This window comes from Scyliorhinus canicula, chromosome 11 (assembly GCF_902713615.1).
Source record: "Scyliorhinus canicula chromosome 11, sScyCan1.1, whole genome shotgun sequence".
Lineage (NCBI taxonomy): Eukaryota > Metazoa > Chordata > Chondrichthyes > Carcharhiniformes > Scyliorhinidae > Scyliorhinus > Scyliorhinus canicula.
Genome location: NC_052156.1, coordinates 114,066,515 through 114,086,916, shown reverse-complemented (window position 1 = coordinate 114,086,916; position 20,402 = coordinate 114,066,515). Strand labels below are relative to the sequence as shown.

The 20,402-nt window shown below is 48.4% G+C and overlaps 1 protein-coding gene across 2 annotated transcripts in view; it reads right to left on the bottom strand.

Moving 5' to 3' along the window:
- The window catches only part of LOC119973662 (serine/threonine-protein kinase 33-like), a 176,906-nt gene that overhangs the window by 102,422 nt on the left and 54,082 nt on the right, over positions 1 to 20,402 (bottom strand). The window contains exons 1-2 of one of the 2 annotated variants that reach the window (XM_038812044.1): positions 5,635 to 5,764; positions 2,574 to 2,692 (exon numbers count right to left, since the gene is read on the bottom strand). In XM_038812044.1, the coding sequence (XP_038667972.1) occupies positions 2,574 to 2,654 (81 nt within the window). In that variant the 5' untranslated portion in view covers positions 2,655 to 2,692; positions 5,635 to 5,764. Of the gene's footprint in view, positions 1 to 2,573; positions 2,693 to 5,634; positions 5,765 to 20,402 lie in introns of those variants that run through there. The other variant, XM_038812045.1, reaches the window with a different exon arrangement.

Sequence of the window (20,402 nt, the reverse complement as noted above, 5' to 3'; positions counted from 1 at the left end):
TTATTTTGATTTGTCTTATTAATTTTAGGAATGTAAAATTGATGACTTTTTTATTCTTTCACAAAATGTGGGTATCGCTGGCTAGGCCAACATTTGTTTCCCGTCCCTCATTACCCTAGAGAAGGTGGTGGCGAGCCATCTTTTGAACTGCTGCAGTCTGTGGTCCAACTACACCTACAGCGATGTTAGGAAGCGGGTTCCAGGGGTGTGACGCAGGGACAGTGAAGGAACGGCAATATATTTCCAAGTCAGGATGGTGAGTGGCTTGGAGGAAAACCTGTGGGCAGTGGTCCTCCCTCACATCTCTTGTCCTTGTCCTTCTAGGTGGTAGAGGTAACATGTTTGAAAGGAATGGAAGGAGCTGTTGAAGGAGCATTGGTGAGTTGTTTACAGTATGTACTGCTGCCACTGTGCTTTGGTGGTGGATGGAGTGAATGTTTGAGGAGGTTGATGGGGTGTCGATTATGTTGACCGCTTTCTCCTGGATGGTGTTGAAATCCTTGAGAGTTGTTGCAGCTGCACTCATCCAGGTAAGCGGAGGGTATTCCATTACGTGCTTGACTGATGCCTTGTAAATGGTGGACAGCTTTTGGGGAGTCAGGAGGTGAGTTACCAGCCTCTGACCTGCTCTTTTCATCTTTTCGTGAAAGGTACAGCACGATGATACAGGGGTTAGCACTGCTGCCTTACTGCGGCAGGGACCCAAATTCGATTCTGGCCTTGGGTGAGTGTCTCTGTGGTGTCTGCATGGTGTCTGCGTGGGTTTCCTCCAGGTGCAGCAGATTCCTCCCACAGCCCAAAGATGTGCAGGTTAGGTGGGGGAACGGGGATAGAGCAGGGGAGTGGACCTAGGTAAGGTGCTCTTTCAGAGGGCCAGTGCAGGCGCAATGGGCTGAATGACCTCTTTCTACACTGTAGGAATTCTATTCTATGATTCTATGGATGTCTACAGTGAAGAATTCAGGGCTGGTAATGCTTGTTGGAGGTGGGTCACTGTCCGTGTGGAGTTTGCACATTCTCCCCGTGTCTGCGTGGGTTTCGCCCCCACAACCCAAAGATGTGGAGATTAGGTGGATTGGTCACTCTAAATTGCCCCTTAATTAGAAAAAATAATTGGCTAATCTAAATTTATAAAAAAAAAAAAAAAAAAAAATGCTTGTTGGAGGTGGACATTGCCTGGCACTTGTGTGGTGTGAATTATCATTTATCAGCTCAAGCCTGAATATTGTCCAGGTCTTGCTGCATATGAACATGGACTGCTTCAGTATCTGAGATGCAGAGAATAGTGCGCAGCATTGTGCAACCATCAGCGAACAGTCCCACTGATGAACAAACGATGGAGGGAAGAACATTGATGATGCAGCTGATACTATCAGCTTGTATGTTCCCAACCCTAACCACTCGCTGCGTGTTTTGCCATCACTCTAGACTAATATTAGTTTTGCGTTGACACCAAGCTGGCAGTAAAGAAACGAGTTCTGAGTGAACAGAGAGATAACCGGAATACAGCAGCCTCACACCTTTCAATCTTTTAGGCACTTTTTAAAACCTAACTTTTATCTCTGTGTGAATGGTTACAGGGCAGGGGGTGGGTTGTTTGGGGGAGGAATTCTCTCCTCCTCGTACTTGGGACTATACACTTTTCACTGTAACAGTGAAGTTGGCCATCCCTGTATCGAGGCAGCATACTGCTGTTGCATGGGCAAAAATGTTCACCGTTTCAGCCAGGCAATGTGAAAGTAGTTCTACCAGGTTTGTGTCCAAACTAGAGCTGCCAATCTCACAACAATACTTGCAAATTCCAAATAACACATGGCAATATTTCAACTTGGCCTGTACACTTCAGGATCACACTATTAACTCGTCAACATTACACCTACACAAGGCAAGACAAAAAGGAAATGTTCACTGTCCAAATTAACGTCTTGCCGGAGGTATTTTTCATTATTTTCTCACCATATGGTTCATAGAATTATTGAATCATACTACACAGGGGGAGGCCATTCAACCTGCCACACCTGTGACAGCCTTTTGAAAGAACAATCTAATTAATTCCAATCCCCTGGTTTCAACCTGCAATGGGTCCCATTCCAGAATATATCCAATTCCCTTTTGGAAGTAACTATTTAATTTGCTTTCATCACCGTTTGAGTCGGTGCATTTCAGGTCATAACAGCTAGTCAGCACCCCTTAGATCTTAAATCAATATCCTTTGGTTATCAACCCACCTCCCAGTGGAAACACTTTCACCTTATTTACTTAAAAAAGCCATTCATTTTTGAGTTTTCAGTTTTGAAAGCTTAGTGGGGAGGACTTTGTTTAAGAGGCAATTTTCAGTCATTTCTCAACTGAGGAACACATAACTTACTGCAGAGGTCAGAAAACACTTCAAACCAAAGAGCCAAACTACATCAGAATTCAGGGAAAGTGCTCAACAAAGCACCAGAAATGCCCATTGCATGACTGAAATATGCAGCTTAATATTGCTGATAATTGACATGATGATTAATACTGTGATTGTGCATGTGTTTGTGAATCTTGGGTGTTTCAGAAAGTAGATGGTATGATCTTACCTTGATAACAGACTCATCCTCTATTCTTTGATGAGGCACAGTCACCTCTGCATTGTTGCAAGAAGCTCGCTGAAAAGCCATTTTTGCACATGGACAATCTAGTACTGTTCAACTGTCACCTTTTAATGAGGAAAAGACATGGCATGGAATACGTTATTGAGCATTTAATTGGTATTGTCTGTTTTTACGTTAGAGATGTACATCTTTAAGCCCGATGATCGCATGCAGCATCTGAACACTGGAAACCCAGCCCTTAAATACTAGGCATTTCAATCCATTGGTGCTTAGTCTTACACATTGGTTTGTACCCTGAGTTAAGTGAGCCATATAGATACGGAAAGCGCTGGTCATTTGTGAGTAAGCCCAAAATCAGTACACTAGGACTCAACCTTTTGGTACATATTCATATGGTCCGAGGGGTTGGACACCTCCCACCCCACCATGATAGATATGATTCAATTGTTTGAATATGAAAACAATGTTTGTGTGGGGTAATGAAACTAGACAGATGTTTTATTCTTCAAAGGTTTACATAAATTAGGCTAAATATTGCAGCCTCATAGAGTGTAAGCACAGGTTTTTATTCTATCCACTTCAAAGGTTGCAGAATTATTTGCGCTCAATGGATAAGGTGTCATGTATCCAGGCAAGGATGGCCGCTAGTATAGTTCATCTTAGCTGGGGCACTGCGCTGGGGCACTGCGCTGGGGCACTGCGCTGGGGCACTGCGCTGGGGAACTGCGCTGGGGCACTGTGCTGGGTCATTGTGCTGGGACATTGCGCTGGAGTACTGCACTGGAGCACTGCATTGGGGCACTGCACTTGAGCACTGCAACACTGCTTTGGATCACTGCACTGTGACACTGCAATGTGACACTGCCCTGGGTGACTGCACTGGGGCACTGCACTGGCGTACTGAACTCGGGCACTGAACTGTGACACTGCCCTGGGTGACTGCACTGGGGCACTGCACTGTGACACTGCATTGGGGTACTGCACTGAGGCGCTGCCCTGGGGCACCGCACTGAGACATTGCATTGGGGCCCTGCATCGGGGCACTGCACTGCGGTACTGCACCGCTGCGGTACTGCACCGCTGCGGTACTGCACTGCTACACTGCAATCGGTGTCAATATCTCTGAGTGAGAGCAAAGAACAATGAGCCAGGGATCCACTTTTAATTGTGAGCCAATGAACTCAGTGGAAGAGCGCACGTAGGATCCTTAGGTGAGTACTGGTGTCCTCCAGGTCCTGAACACCCCCTTCACCCCCCCCCCCCCCCCCCCCCAACCCCCAAGTCAAAAGTTTCCCCACATGTTTCAACGCAAACATGGGCTTGGATTATTAAAACAGGATTGGAACCCAATGCTTGCTTACGCACCTCAACTGCAGTGCTTATGTGAAACTCTTTTGAAACATAAATACCGAAATTGGGCAGGAGGCGAGCTCAACACACAATTAGTGGTGCCAAGCATCTCCAGGAGGTGGGCGCTGCCTGCCTGACACCAACAGCAAAGGCAGGCGCAAGGCATGACTGAGCTTGCCGCTGCCATGCAAAATAAAGGCAGGCAGCTCCTCAGAGGGGCAGCAGCATTAAGGCATACAAGAGTGTGCAAATGGCAGAATCAGAAGTAATGGGGCTATTGAACGGCCTTGTCGCGCCCGATTAGTGATGCAGCCAAGGTCATTAAATCTCCAAGCGACCTCTTGTTAGATTCACGGCACACGGAGCGCCTCGAGATCTTGCATTGACCCAAAGTCCACAAGCTGACTGGAGATCCCAGTAGACATGAGAAAGGGGCCTTAATAGCCCTCAGTTGGCTACTTAACACTTGCTGGCGGATAGCCATTCCGACCCCAATACAGCTTTTCAAAAAAATGACTCGTGGTCAGGATCATGATGTCGAACAAGCACGACAGCCAGGTACAAAATCACAAGCCTTTGATCCCAACCTCACAACCAACTAAAAATCCCACCTCTTGAGCCTGTGCCACCATTCAATGAGATCATGGCTGATCTGTGACCTAAACCCCTTTTCTCGCCTTAGCCCAATACCTCTTAATACATTTGGGTAAAGAAAATCGATCAATCCCAGAGTTAAAATGAACAATTGGTCTTGCAACAATTTGGAACCAGGGAAAGTGCACTCAATGCATGATCATATATCAAAGAACAGCAATTGAAGGAAAAATATTACTTTTATAAAACTTTACTACATTCAAAAATACCAAGTGACCTTGTAATTCCAAATGCCAATGTTCCATTTACAGTACACAGTCAAACGTTAAACTTATTATATTTTTCATAGAATTTACAGTGCAGAAGGAGGCCATTCGGCCCATCGAGTCTGCACCAGCTCTTGGAAAAAGCACCCTACCCAACCCCACACCTCCACCCTATCCCCATAACTCAGTAACCCCACCCAACACGAAGAGCAATTTTGGACACTAAGGGCAATTTAGCATTGCCAATCCACCTAACCCGCAAATCTTTGGACTGTGGGAGGAAACCGGAGGAAACCCACGCATACACAGGGGGGAACGTGCAGACTCCGCACAGACAGTGACCCAAGCCAGGAATCGAACCTGGGACCCGTGAAGCAATTGTGCTAACCACTATGCTACCGTGCTGCCCCGTATGTAATTTATATGTAAAATGTTTAAATGACTTTTAGACTCAACAGCCAACTGCGCTTTCTGAAGTAACAGCACACAAGTAAAAGGTTCCAAACACTTGGTGCATTGTAAGAATGTTATTTGTTAAATACTAACTGATACTATCCTCAATAAATCAGTTATGTCCTCGTAGATCTAATTCTCTAGTCCAACCACAAGTTTGTGTCTGTGATAGTCTGAAAGCTTATGTATCCTGCCTGTATGCTGTATGAACAGCCTTCAGAAAGCTACGCTCCGGACATTTCTAGAGTCCAGGTTTAAAAGGGAATGAGTACTTACAATGCAGCTTCGTATCAACCAGGACTGTTTGTTATCACATTATAAGGAAGAACAGATAGGATGACATTGAGGAATTGTATAAACATGATGATATGAAAAATACTTACACCATTGACATTTTGAGACCAGCATGAATTAAAAAAGATCTTATATCTTCATTTCCTTCTGACAATGAACTTCCATTAGTATATCATTCTGAACTGCCACGTATAGCAAAACATTACTCGGAAAAATTAACTTCCAATCACCCAACTGAGATGCTGCACTAATCACCTTCTGATTCCTTCCTCTGGATCATATTTATGTGGAATGTTCTATTCAATCTACCCAATGGCTTACTTAACTTAATACTTTCTTGTCTCACAACCTTCTTCACGTTGCATGGTAACGTCCAATGTGGATCATGTAATACTATGCTTGCACAAGCCTTTGTTATAGTTTATATAATGAAACCACCAAAAAAAAGCGACCCAGCTACCAATCACCAGCTCACATCAAGCAACCTTGCCAGAAGTCTTCAGGGTAACAAAAGAAAAATAATATTTACTTTTCGTAAACAACTCATTTTTAATTTTCTTGATGGGCAGTTAGCATGTTTAGCTTGCAAGTTCAACTTATTCATTAGCACCATTGATCACCTCTCGGGCATTGTCCTCATTTAATTCATCCTTTTTTACTTTTATGATTTAAAGACGTTCTCAGAAATGTCCGGCTGACGAATGGTAGTGGCCATAGATGGTTAGCATTCTCACCATATCAACGTAGTTTTCTTAAAACTGCTTCAAATGTATGATCGGCACTGCAATTGGGCACATAATAGAATTCCCCTTCTATGTGATTTTCTTATGATATGTCAACATATTGGAAATGGGTGGCATCTCTGAACTGGATAAAATATTGCGATTGGGAAATTATCATAGGTTTATTTAAAACCACAGTTCATCAGCTGTAAATTCCTGAGAACAATGCCCCTTTAAATCACAAGCTGATGTGGTCATAGCTTTAGCAGGTAGTCAGCAATGCCAAGGAATAGGTTAAAATATATATTGGGCGGCAACTGCTCAATTTAACATGATGGACTATTAAGTTAAGTTCAAAGAGAGGTCAACCATTATGTTCACACAGGTACGACTGTGAGGTAAACTCACTTGTGGATTTTAATTTTAACTCATTGTCATTTGTTATAACCCCCCACGAAACCCATGGGGACGACCTGATTAATCCCCCCATGAGCCTCGTGGAGTACGAGCTCCCCCGTTGAGGGGTGAAAGCTCTTCAGTGGGATAGTTAACTCAGGACATTAAAAGCCGGCCCAGGTAGGAGCTGAGCTGCAGAGTGGGGCCCAGACAGAGGACAGAGGACATACTTTGGCAATAAACCATTTGTTTTAACTCTCCTATCTGGACACCTCTGTGACTACTGAAATCGATAAATATAAGTATTTTTTTTAACGTGAGGGTAGTAGCCTGAACTCACCGGAATGAGAACAATTACAGCTGCTTTATTGGTTATATCAATCACTGCCATGAATGTCAGAGATTGTTCTTTGTGTAAGTGAACTTTTTGTTTTGATAGTGGGACTGGATATTCTTCTTTGGAAATGTAGTAGGGTGATCCACAATTTCATCAAGGCGACTCAATTTACAAATGCGATGAGTATTTGCTGAAGCCCTCTTTCAAAAAAACCAGGAAAGAATGTTGTGCGAGACATTTGCTGATGACATTGATCTATAAATTTGTTCAGCAAGAGAGAGATTTTCTGTGAAGCCGCCCATTAAAATGCGTTTTGTGAAAGAAAGTCATTGTCCAACTTTATGAACTAAATGGTCAGCAGTTTTGCTTTATGGAGTTAAGAGTTGTGTAGTTCAGTTGTGAAACTGAAGACAAACGTGTTGACTGGTAAGCTCGAGTCATTGTGATATGTAACAATCCCTAAATGCTGGGTGACATTTAGTGATGACGCATTTACCGGCAGGCTGGTGTGTTATCTCTTCCATCACAAGTTCCCCATTTGATTAGCATAATGCCCTGAATGCCAAGTGGGTGCGACAAATAGGTTTACGTCAGTCTGTTTCTCTAAAACTCTGACTGGAGCCATCGCCACTGTAAGGAAGGGCAGGGCCTTTTTAATCAGGAAGTCTGCCCACTCTTAGAGCTGATGGTAACTGGCTCAATAAATATTGAAAATAATTTATAACACCATTGACCTTACAATGAAAAATTTCTACTTGCCTCCATCAATTTAGTGTAGCTGAACATCAGCTGATCCAAGAACTGGCAATCCATAGAAGTCCTTACAGTACATTCAGCCCATTGAGTCTGCATCGACCCTCAGAAAGGGCACCCTATCTATGCCAACTCCCTATCCCCTTAACCCCACCTAATCTGCAAATCTTTGTGACATTAATGGGCTATTTATTATGGCCAATCCACCTGACCCGCACACCTTTGGACTGTGGGAGGAAACCAGAGTACTTGAAGAAACTGAACGCAGACCCGGGGAGAATGTGCCACCTCCACATAGACAGTCACCCTTGGCCGGAATCGAAGCTGGGTCCCTGGCTCTGTGAGGCAGCAATGCTAACCATTGTGCCACTGTGCCGCCCCAATGGGGCAACACGGTAACATAGTGGTTTGCACAGTTGCGTCACAGCTCCAGGGTCCCAGGTTCGATTCCCGGCTTGTGTCATTGTCTGTGCGGAGTCTGCACATTCTCCCCGGGTCTGCGTGGGTTTCCTCCAGATGCTCCGGTTTCCTCCCACAGTCCAAAGATGTGCAGGTTAGGTGGATTGGCCATGCTAAATTGCCATTAGCTAAGGTGGGGTTACTGGTTTACGGGGATAGGGAGGTGTGGGCTTAAATGGGGTGCTCTTTCCAAGAGCCAGTGCAGACTCGATGGGCCGAATGGCCTCCTTCTGCACTGTAAATTCTATGATTCTATGAATGATAGAACAAAGAAATAGGAGCAGGAATAGACCTCGAACTGCGCACATGTTCCTGCCTTATCCTTGTATTCCTTAAAACCCTGAATGTTAAAAAATTGTGTGCTTCAATGTTGAATATACTCACAGTTTGAACATGCCCAGCCCTCTATGGAAGCCAATTCCAAGGTTCTCAATCCTCTGACAGAAGAAATTTCTCTTCATCCCAGTTCTAAATGGCTGACCCCTTATCCTGAGACAATGACCCCTAGTTTTTAAGATTCTCCAGCCAAGGGGGAAAACGCCTCTCAGCATCGAACCTGTTAATTGTCATGATATTCAAACGTGCAACCAATGAACACTCGGAGTAGGACACAACCAATGGGCAGTCAGGACACTCAGAGGTGGCATCACCACAAGGGGGCATGACATAAACACTATAAAAGAGATGAGGCACTCACACCCTGCCTCTTTCCACAGGCAGACATCTAGAGAGTTAGACAGGGTTGACCAGCAGCATCACACCCCAGCACGTGGCTTAGAGTAAGTTGGTACAGTTAAACTGAGTTAGATTAGCAGAGTCAAACTCATTTGAGAACTGTGTTAATAGTTCAATAAACACGTTGAACTCACTTCAGAGTCTGGAGCATCCTTTAGTTAAGACTGCATCAAGTAGCAGCCTGTGTTATCCGAAGCAACAACATGATACCAGGAGTGACTGTTCAATCTATTTAGTTCAACTCTGCAAGATCCGTGACAACCAGCTACTGAACACAGGCACAATGGACAAGATTCCGGCTCCTCATCAGCTCAGGACCACCGGCAATCTTCGTGCCAACTGGCGATCATTCAAGCAGAAATTTCAACTGTACATGGAAGCATCCAACCTGAATGGCGCTTCCGATGCGCGGAAGATAGCTCTTTTACTCACCACTGCGGGTGACCATGCGATAGAGATCTTCAACTCCTTTCACTTTTCTGAAGGGCAGGACAAAACAAAGTACCAAACCATCCTGGACAAATTCGGCAGCCACTGCGAGGTGGACACCAACTAAATCTTCGAGCGCTACATCTTCAAGCAGAGGATGCAAGGTAAAGAGAAATCCTTCACCTCCTATCTAACTAACTTTAGACTGCTAGCGCAATCCTGCAACTTCGGTGATATCAGTGACTCCATGATCAGAGACCAAATCGTTTTTGGAGTCCACTCTGATCTTTTGCGAGAGCAATTGTTGAAAATCAAGCACATAATCCTGCCAGTCGCGATTGAAACGTGTACTGTGCATGAGCTCTCTAAAAATTGCTATTCACAGTACAAAACGGCAGAAAGTGAAAAACAAGCCTCCCACGAGGTGGAGAGTGTTCAGGCCATCTCCTGGATGCAGCGCCTCCACATTGACGAAAGTGGCCATTTTGTGCGCTCTTCCCGGGGCCCGACACTTGTGCAATGCGATCGGGAACACGAAGCAGCCAAAAACCGCACTGCGCAGGTGCAAACGTCCGAGAACCGCACCGCGCATGCATAACGATGCTCTGAGCATCATGACGCTGACGTCATGACATGTGCGAACTGCGGCACCACCCATTTTTTAAAAAACTGCCCTGCACGAGGCAAATGCTGTTTAAATTGTGGGAAACCAAACCACTATGCAGCCCTGTGCAGATCTGCACCACCAGTCAGGAGCCAGCGCCCCCAATTCCAAAAGCAGCGCATCAGAAATGTGCAACATCAAATGCATGACTCTGATCCAGGCAGTGCGACGGATCCAGATGATTAATATCTGGACAACACTTACCGAGTGGGCATTATTACGAAGTGCGAATACGCCACACCGGACACATCGCAATTCCAATCAATCCTGGCCGTGGATTCTGAGGACGAATGGCGAGCAGTGATGAAGGTCAACCACTGCCCCATCCAGTTCAAACTGGACACAGGTGATTCTGCCAACCTGATTTCGCAGGTGGACTTCAAGAGCATCAAGAAGCCCCCCATAATACTTCCAGCTACCTGCAAACTTCTGGACTACAATAGAAATGCAATCAAGGCACTGGGGTCCTGCCATCTGCCGGTGTCCAGCCGACGCACACAAGCAAGCTTACGCTTCAAGATTTTTAAACCAAACGGGACATCCCTGCTGGGTGCGCACGCCTGCAAGCAACTGAACCTCATGCAAAGGGTCTTCACCATGACTCCGTCCCATTCGGATCTTCAGGCCAGCATTGACGACATCCGAACCCAGTACCCAGATATATTTACCGAGATGGGCACGCTGCCGTACGAGTACAAGATTCTACTGCGGCCTGATGCCAAGCCAGTGGTCCATGCACCACGACGAGTCCCTGCTCCAATTGATTAGTGGGCAGGCTTTGTCCGCATGGTTGGGGACCCACTGGGTATAATATGAAAAGAACCTGAGGCACCTTTCAAGGGCCTTTGGGCAGTGGGGCAGGGGGAGTTGCAGGAGGGGGCGCATACGGTCGGGGTCGGGTCCTAGAACCCCATTTTCCACGACGTAGCTGAGGATGGCTAGTCTGGTTGTGTGGAAAATGCACTTCTCCTTGTTGTAAGTGAGGTTAAGGGTTCGGGCAGTTTGGAAAAATCTGTGGAGGTTGACATCGTGGTCCTACTGATCATGGCCGCAGATGCTGACGTTGTCCAAGTACAGAAATGTGGCCCGCAGCCCGTACTGGTCCACCATTCGGTCCATCGTTCTTTGGAAGACCGAGACCCCGTTCGTGACGCCAAAGGGGACCCGGAGGAAGTGGAAAAGGCGGCCGTCTGCCTCAAAAGCCGTGTAGTGGTGGTCCTCCGGGCGGATTGGTAGCTGGTGGTATGCAGACGTCAGATCCACCGTGGCGAACACCCGATAGTGCGTGATCTGATGAACCATGTCTGCGATCCGTTGAAGGGGGTACGCATCGAGGTGCGTGTACCGGTTTATGGTTTGGCTGCAATCTACAACCATCCGGTTCTTTTCCCCGGTCCTGACGACCACCACCTGAGCTCTCCAGGGGCTATTGCTGGCCTCGATGATTCCCTCCCGCAAGAATCGCTGGTCCTCGGACCTGATAAAAGTCCTTTCCTGGGTGCTGTATCGCCTGCTTCTGGTGGCGACTGGTTTGCAGTCGGCGGTGAGATTTGTGAAGAGCGGGGGAGGATTGACCTTTAAGGTCGCGAGGCTACATACGGTGAGCGGGGTAGGGGCCCGCCGAACTTTAGAGTTAGGCTCCTGAGGTTACATTGGAAATCCAGTCCCAATAGAAGAGGAGCGCAGAGGTCGGGGAGTACATAAAATTTTAAAATTGGTGTACTCGGCGCCCTGTATTGCGAGGGTTGCAGTAGTGCCCTCGGACCTGCACCGAGTGCGACCCGGAGGCGAGGGAGCTGGTTTTATGCGCCGGAAAGATTGGGAGCGAGCAGTGACTTACCATGTCCGGATGAATGAAGCTCTCTCTGCTCCCGGAGTCGAAGAGGCAGCTCCCAATCCGCCCGGAGGCCGTTTACCCAGACGGTTATCATAGAGCTCCAGAGGTGTTTGGGCCGCGACTGGTCAAGGGTGACCGCACTGAGTTGCGGGTAGCCGGCATGGTTGGAGGTGCTGGGGTGGTCCCAAGATGGCTGCCCCCACTGTTTGCACGTGTCGGGCGGCGTTGCAGATGGCGGCCCCCGTCAGTCGCACGTGTCGGGCGGTGAGGAGGATGGCGTCCAAGATGGCGGACCCCATGAATCACACGTGGTGGGCCGCGATGGCCAAGATGGCGGCCCCTGTGAGTCGCACATGTTGTGCGGGCTTGGAGATGGCTGCCCCCATGGACAGCATGAGGCCGATGACGCATCCGGGGGGGGGCGGAGCCGGCAGACACGCTGCCACACTGCAGGATCTGCGGGCCTGTGATTCTGAGGGTCGGGCCTGCGATTTCGAATTTTTGGACCAAGCCGGGCAAACTTTAGCAAAATGTCCATTTCTCCCGCAGTCACTGCAGTACGCGTTCCGGGCATGGCAGCGCAGCCTGGGTTGTTGAGGCTGGCCGCAGAAATAACAGGGTAGCCCCCCCATGGTGGGTGGGCAGCCGCGTGGCACAGGCCTGGAGTATTCTTTGGTCGGGAGTCCACGAGGATGTTGTGTGATTGGACGGGAAAGCGTTAAGGCTTTGGAACCCTACTGCCAGAGAGGAGGCTAATTTTACCATCGCTTCCAGGTCTAGGGCACCTTTTTCGAGTAGGCGCTGCCTCCCGTAGTTGGACCTGACTCCAGCCACATAGGTGTCCCAGATGGTGAGGTCCATATGTTGAGTGGCCGTAACGGCCTGGTAAGTGCAGCATCGTGCAAGGACTTTGAGGTCGTGTAGGTACTCTTCCAGCAATATCCCCGGGACGCTGGCGGCGAGTGGTGAGGAGATGCTGCGCGTATACCTCGTTCACGGGCCTTATATAGATGGGTTCTAGCATCGCGAGGGCGTCTGCGTAGGCGGAAGCTTCGTCAAGTTGAACAGAGATTCAATGGCTCACCCGTGCGTGGAGGAGACTCCGCTTCTGTTCGTCAGAGACGGAAGGTGAGGTGGAGGTGTAGGCGGCGAGGTAGGCCTTGAAACAGCAGAGTCAGTGCGAAAAAATCTCTTTCGCCTCCGCGGCCTGCGGATCGAGCTTCAGTCGGTCAGGTTTGAGGGCCGATTCCATAATGGTGTTGTAGTTGATTAAATTGATGCGACCATTAATTTAAACCAGGAGTAGAAGTAAACTGTGGCTTTAATCAACTAAAACAGTGCCTGCCTGTGACTGGTCTGCTAGTGGGAGCCGCCTACAGGGCGACTGCTCTTTGTACCTCCCTTCAGGGGGTGGAGCCAGGGGTGGAGCCCACACAGGCCCCAACATGCTACATTATAGGCAGTACCATACAATGGTCCATAGGTGGAGCCCGTATGGGCAACAGCGTAATACAGATAAGCACATGATGAATTGTTACAGCAATACATTCACCACACTCGGCAACCCTGCATTTCCTAAGGATCAGGAGCTTGCACCTTAATGAATGTTGTGGACAGCAGTTGAACTCCACAGAATTCACAAGGAGACATTTTGAATGTTTGAATGGCGTACCCACTGAGTACTCTTACCCTTTCAATTGGGGAAAGTCATAAAAATGTGTACATGTTAAATTACATAATATTTAATGACACCCGAACAAGTTATTATTCAGTAAATAATTATCACTATTAGACAGAGACACAATGCTCAGTGAGGATGTTATCTGGAGGTGGAAAGGAGGAAAAGCAGGATCTTACAGATAACAGAAGTGGCCATGATGGAAGGAAAAGTAAGGGGCTGGATTCTCCGTTGGCGGGATCTTCCGCTTCGCCGGCAGCGCACTCAGGCCCACAGATTTCCCGACGGCATGGGGATGCCCACAATGGGAAACCCCATTAGCCGGCTGCCGGAACGGAGGATCCTGCTGCCAGCGGGGGCACGCTGCACCAGGAAACGGATACGGCGGGATGGAGAATCTCGCCCAAGAGATGTTCTGATGATGTTGGGATGGAACGTCAGCTGCAACAACCCATGGGAAATAGCAAGACTGGAATTAACACTTCATTTCCTTTGCTCATCGTGCGACACAGCTCGAATAAATGCTAGTCATTGATTACCTTGTTGCTGAATTTGCTGAAAATGACTGACAGAACTACCTTTAGGTTGAATGCTCAGTGGCCCTCCAGCAATGAAGGTGATGTGGAAAACCCTGAAGCAGTGGGGGCTTAAGGGCCGAACAAATGATCAAAGCAGAAAAGAAAAGCATTCATGCCTCTTGGGACCATTTCCTTCACACACTCTGCACATTTTACCTTGTCACAAACACAAAGAAAGTTTTGCAGAATTTCAACCTGACCCAAAACAAGCGGGAGATAGCAGGGGATGTGGGGTGGTGGGGGCGTTTAAATTCTTCCATAGCATTAATTAGTTCGGCTTGGGATATAAAGGTTTGCCTGTTATCCTAAGAATGCGACCATAGACTTTGTAAAAACAATTCTTGTTCATTTATCGGTCAATGTACATCTCAGTAACTCTACGCAAGGTTGTATTTCCACTTCCCACCAGATCTGTGGCTTAATCACATCATTGACATTGTATCACATCAGTAGTTACATCAGTATCTGGTACTCCTGATGTTAACCCTTCACTCTCTGGGCGGGATTCTCCCGTACCCGGCGGGGCGGGGGGGTCTTGGCGGGACGGAGTGGCGTGAACCACTCCGGCATCGGCCCGCCCCAAAGGTGCGGAATCCTCCGCACCTTCAGGGGCTAGGCCGGCGCCAGAGTGGTCTGCGCCCCGCCAGCTGGCGTGGAAGGCCTTTGGCGTCACGCCAGCCGGGGCCGAAGGGAGTCCGCTGGTTGGTGAGAGTCCGCGAATGCGCGGGTGCGTCAGCGGCTGCTGACGTCATCCCCGTGCATGCATTTGGGGGAGGTTCACCTACGCGTCGGCCATCGCGGAGGCTGACATGGCCGACGCGTAGGAAAAGAGTGCCCCCACGGCACAGGCCCGCCTGCGGATCGGTGGGTCCCGATCGTGGGCCAGGCCACCTTGGGGCACGCCCAGGGGCCAGATCACCCCTCGCCCCCCCCCCCCCCCCCCCCAGTACCCCGGAGCCCGTCCACGCCGCCAGGTCCCGCCGGTAAGGGACCTAGTCTGATCCACGCCGGCGGGACCGGCAAAATACGGGTGGGACTTCAGCCCATCGTGGGCCAGAGAATTCGGGCAGCCCCGGGGCCCATTGAGTCGCACCGGTACCTGCCATTCTCCGAGGTGGGCAGCGCATTTCACGCCTCGCCGACCTTTGGGGGGCCAGAGAATTCGGAGGACAGCGGGGGTGGGATTCACGCCCACCCCGACGATTCTCCGGCCCACTGTCTCTCCCCAAGTCTGGATCACAATTATATACACCAGGCAGCAAAGTAGCACAAGTGGCTAGCACTGTGGCTTCACAGTGACATGGTCCCAGGTTCGATTCCCCGCTGGGTCACTGTCTGCGGAGTCTGCACGTTCTCCCCGTGTCTGTGTGGGTTTCCTCCGGGTGCTCCGGTTTCCTCCCACAGTCCAAAGACGTGCAGGTTAGATAGATTGACCAAGATAAATTGCCCTTAGTGACCAAAAAGGTTAGGAGGGGTTACTGGGTTACGGGGATAGGGTGGAAGTGAGGACTTAAATGGGTCGGTGCAGACCCGATGGGCCGAATGGCCCCCCTTCTGCACTGTATGTTCTTTGTTCAATGTTCTTGCATCTCCCCCAAAGTCTTAGGCTTCAATAATAATAATCTTCATTGTCACAGGTAGGCTTACATTAACACTGCAATGAAGTTAATGTGAAAAGCCCCTAGTCACCACATTCCAGCGCATGTTCAGGTAGACAGAGGGAGAATTCAGAATGACCAAATTACTTAACAGCCCATCTTTCGGAACTTGCGGGAGGAAACCGGAGCACCCGGGGGAAACCCATGCAGACACGGGAGAATGTACAGACTCCACCCAGACAGTGACCCAAGCCAGGAATCAAACTTGGGACCCTGGTGCTGTGTACTACCCACTGGTTCACAGGGTTAGTTTCTGTGGTGTCTTGAATAATCTCCCAAGTCTAGTCCTGATTTCAGTTGGTGGTTGGCGGTGAACTGTACTCACCATTCAATAGGAGGGTCTAATGCTTGCGTGGTTGTAGTGTTTTGACCTGTTTCTGATTCCCTGGCTGGAATTCTCTGGCGGCGAGATTCTCTGGTGCCTCCGGCAACGCACCCGACGCCCGTAGGTTTCCGGCGGCGGAGGGTGGCTTCAATGGGAATTCCCATTGACAGCTGCGGGATCAGAGAACCCCAACACCAGCAAGCGACACGCTACCTCCCACTGCCAAGAAATATGTGGCTGTGAAACTGGAGAATCCCAGACCCCCGGGATACGGAGAATCGCCCGGGGCCGGCGTCAATCCCGCCCCCGCCTTGTCCCAAATTCTCCTCTCCTGAGATTCGGCGGGGGTGGGAATTGCACCGCGCCTGTCGGCGGGCCCCCCGCGGCGATTCTCTGGCCCGTGATGGGCTGAAGTCCCGCCGCTGACAGGCCTCTCCCGCCGGCGTGGTTTAAACCACCCCTCTTATCGGCGGGATTGGCGGCGCAGGTTTTGGGCTCCGGGGTCCTGAGGGGGGTGCGGGGTGATATGACCCTGGGGGTGCCCCCACGGTGGCCTGGCCCGCGATCGGGGCCCACCGATCGGCGGGCGGGCCTGTGCCATGGCAGCACTCTTTTTCTTCCACCCCCGCCATGGCCTTCACCATAGAAGAGGCGGAAGAGACCCCCTCCCCTGCGCATGCGCCGCTATGACGTCAACAGCCGCTGACACACCGGCGCATGCGCGGACTTACGCCGGCCGGCGAAGTCCTTTCGGCCCCGGCTGGCGTGACGCCAAAGGTCGTTCATGCCAGCTGGTGGTGTGGGAACCACTCCGGCGCGGGCCTAGCCCCTCAATGTGAGGGCTTGGCCCCTAAAGGTGCGGAGAATTCCACACCTTTGGGGCGGCCCGACGCTGGAGTGGTTGACGCCACTCCGACACGCCGGGGCCCCCGTCCCGCCGGGTAGGGGAGAATCCCTGCCCTTGTCACCATCCAGATCTAAGTAGTCTATGCAAAGTTTCACTAGTTTCCTTCCCAATGATATCTGTTCTTCTGTTCCTTCTGATATTTCCCTAGATCCATCTCTATTCTACGGGGTATTGGTTGTGCAGCTCTTTCTATTACAATTGTTATGACAATGTGACTTGTGCAGGAGTGAAATTAATCTCACCGACTGACCAAATATGTACTGAACTGTTTAAAAAAGACGTTTGGAAAGACACCGACTAAAGATGGTTGCCATAAGTCACCTGATGTCTGATATTGTAAGTTTACCAGTTTAAGGAATTGCAATTCAGACATGCTACAACATCCTTGCCCAGAATTTCTCACCTAAGGATGTCAAGAACCACTCCAATCAGGACTTACTAAAATGTACTGGATATAGCATTTGTCTCAAACAGAGAATATGTTCGAACTCGGTATGTAAAGGAACTTGGAACAATTCTTGTCGCTGCTGCAGTCAAGGATTCATAAACAGTGAACTCTCAAGTTTAAAAAAATCGTTCGGAATTGAATGTTAATTTGGCTAAGGAAGTAACTTCTTGCAGGAAAACTTGTAAATTTTGCATGTGTGAGTGAATGTGAATATTGGTCATGAAAGTTTGAGAAGCATGAGTTTACACTTTGAAATATTTTGCTATCTTGACGTGTTTTTTTTTCCTAAATAAAAACTAACCCTTTTTGTTTTAAACATCTGTCTTACTCGTCTCGTTGCAATCAGTATGTAAATTGCTAAATACAGGCATTGAACAAAATTCCTTCATTTTTCGAAATTCACAATAAAAAAACCCCTGTTATGGTCAGACTTGGAGTGGTATGTTAGAGGAGTCATTTTTACCCCTCCTCACATGGCCGACCACTACAAGCCTCATAGTGGTTTGTTCTGCTGTTGGCTATTCTCTGCACTCTTCAATGAAGTGACTGATGCCCGGCCACTGGACTTGACTGCTGGGCTCTTGCTTGCCATTTTGCGATCTTCAAGTGACCTTGATAGATTTTCTGGAGAAGGATGAGTCCAAAGTGCTTGAGGAATGACTAGTTTGTCGTTCAGAAATTATCGATGGTTGTGAGATAATAGTGTCCTCAAATTTCTGGTGAAATTAGGAGGTTTTTGATCTGGTCAAATGGTTTATGTTCCAGCACTGCTTGTCTCCACAACTGTCATAATGGCTCATGGGTAAGGAAGCTATGCATTCATTTTTATGGCACCAGCTGCCTCGAGAAGGTCAACTTATAGGACCTCTTTGAGAGGACAAGGGGAAGGAAATGGGTAGGCTTAGGTCGGGAGGGGGAAGGGGACAGAATAAGGTTTTGCATGTACTCTTTTCATGGTGCTTGGGCATCATTGGCTTGGCCAGCAATTTTATTGCGCATTCCTAATTGCCTTTGAGAAGGTAGTGATTAGACTCCTCCTTGAATGCTGCAGTTCACCCAGGTACACCCAGGATTTCGACCAAGCGACAGTGAGTGGAGAGGGTAGTTAGGGTATGGGGAGGGTAGTCTGAGTGGGTGGTGGGGAGGTGGCAAGGGATGGTAGTGGAGGTAGTCAGGGGTGTGAGGAGGGTAGTCGGGGGGGGTGAGGAGGGTAGTCGGGGATTCAGCGATAGTCAGGGGGGGTAGAGTGTAGTCGGGGGTGGGGAAATTGGTTGGGAGGCTGAACAAGGTACTTGGGGACTCCCATGGGGGTCTGTGGTGTCAACTAGAGTTTTCCAGGAGTTAGAAATGGTTATAATTCTCTGAACGTTTCCTGCGATATACTTCCTGTAAGACAGTCAGAACCATGCAAATACAACAATTTAAATTGGAGTATTAGGTGATTCCCAGTAGGGGGCAATTGCCCAACCAGATGTTTGAATTTCCTGGGCAATTGATATTCAATCCTCCCTGTTGAGGGGGCGGTGGTGGGTGGGTGGCAGTGTTGGGGGGTGACTAGGGGTTCCTCAGTGCTTGTTTGTTAGGGGTAACCCTGGATATGTTCCCCAGAGATCAGATGTTATAGGCCATTACTCCATGCTTGTCCCAAGTTCTGGATCTATTTCAGCTTTAGTAGGTTGGTTTGGAGATTGAGATCTCTACTCACTGCTGTCTGGACTCTGAACCTGTGCACCAGCCCACATCTGATGCACTCACAATGCTCCTTTCTCAGGTGAGACTTCAAACGGTTTTCCTTCTGATCCTTTTTCCAAGGATTTGTCGGTCCTTCAGATCAGCTGTCTTCATTTGGGGTTTTTCAGGGTCTTTTACGTTCTGTCAGTTGCCACCATTTTCCATCTTGCTTTCAGGGTCTAGCTGGGTTTCTTTCGGATTTACCTGTCACCCGAAGATTGTTATTTGTAAAATCCATTGTTGTTTATTTAGAGATCAATGTACATCTCAGTAACATGACACAAGGTTGTACTTCTGTTTCCCACCAGATCTCAGCGACATTGCATCATAGCTACATCGGTATCAGTCTCTCCCGACGTTAACCCTTTACGTTAGAACCATACTGGTTTCCCAACCAGCTGACTTTGAAAACCTATGTTTCACAAAGTTAGCTCTGTTAGGATCTCAAATGGAAAGTGTAGGGTGATAAAGGTCCTTCAAATGAACAAATCTAAACAATTGGTGAAGGGAGGCATGTCGGAGCAAAATACAGTCAGGCGTCAGGAAGTTATTTGAATAGTTTAAAACACTAAAACCATGGGATGATAGCTTCCTTCAGCTGTGCTCCAGTGAAGCAATCCATTCAACAGCTGACCTATTCCCATGTGGGAGGGTCCCTATTTCAAACCTATTCTCAGTCTTCAATTTGCTGATCTTCTATTTTCCATCTCAGACTTAACTCCAGCTTCACTATTTTTCCTCTTTTGAGTAAGCGATTACACCTTTAACAACATGTGGCCAACTCTCATCCCTCACAAAAACCCCAGTTTTTAAAGTATTCAAAACATTTTACGACATGAATACAATGTGCACAAGGCAGGGAGGTAAATAAATGCAAACAACTCCACTTTGCAATAGGTTTATCCTGATGGAAACATTAGCAAAACATTATTGATTTTGCCCCACATCACCATTTGTCTAAATATTGCTACATAAAGTAGAACTGCTGAGGTTTGATTGGCCCTTTCTCTAATGATGATTGGATCATATAATCTCTACAGTGCAGAAGGAGGCCATTCGGCCCTTGGAAAGAGCACCCTACCCAAGCCCACTCCCTATAACCCTACCTAAATTGCACATCATTGGACACTGAGGGGCAATTTAGCGTGGTCAATCCACCTGACCTGTACACATTTTTGAACTGTGGGAGGAAACCGGAGC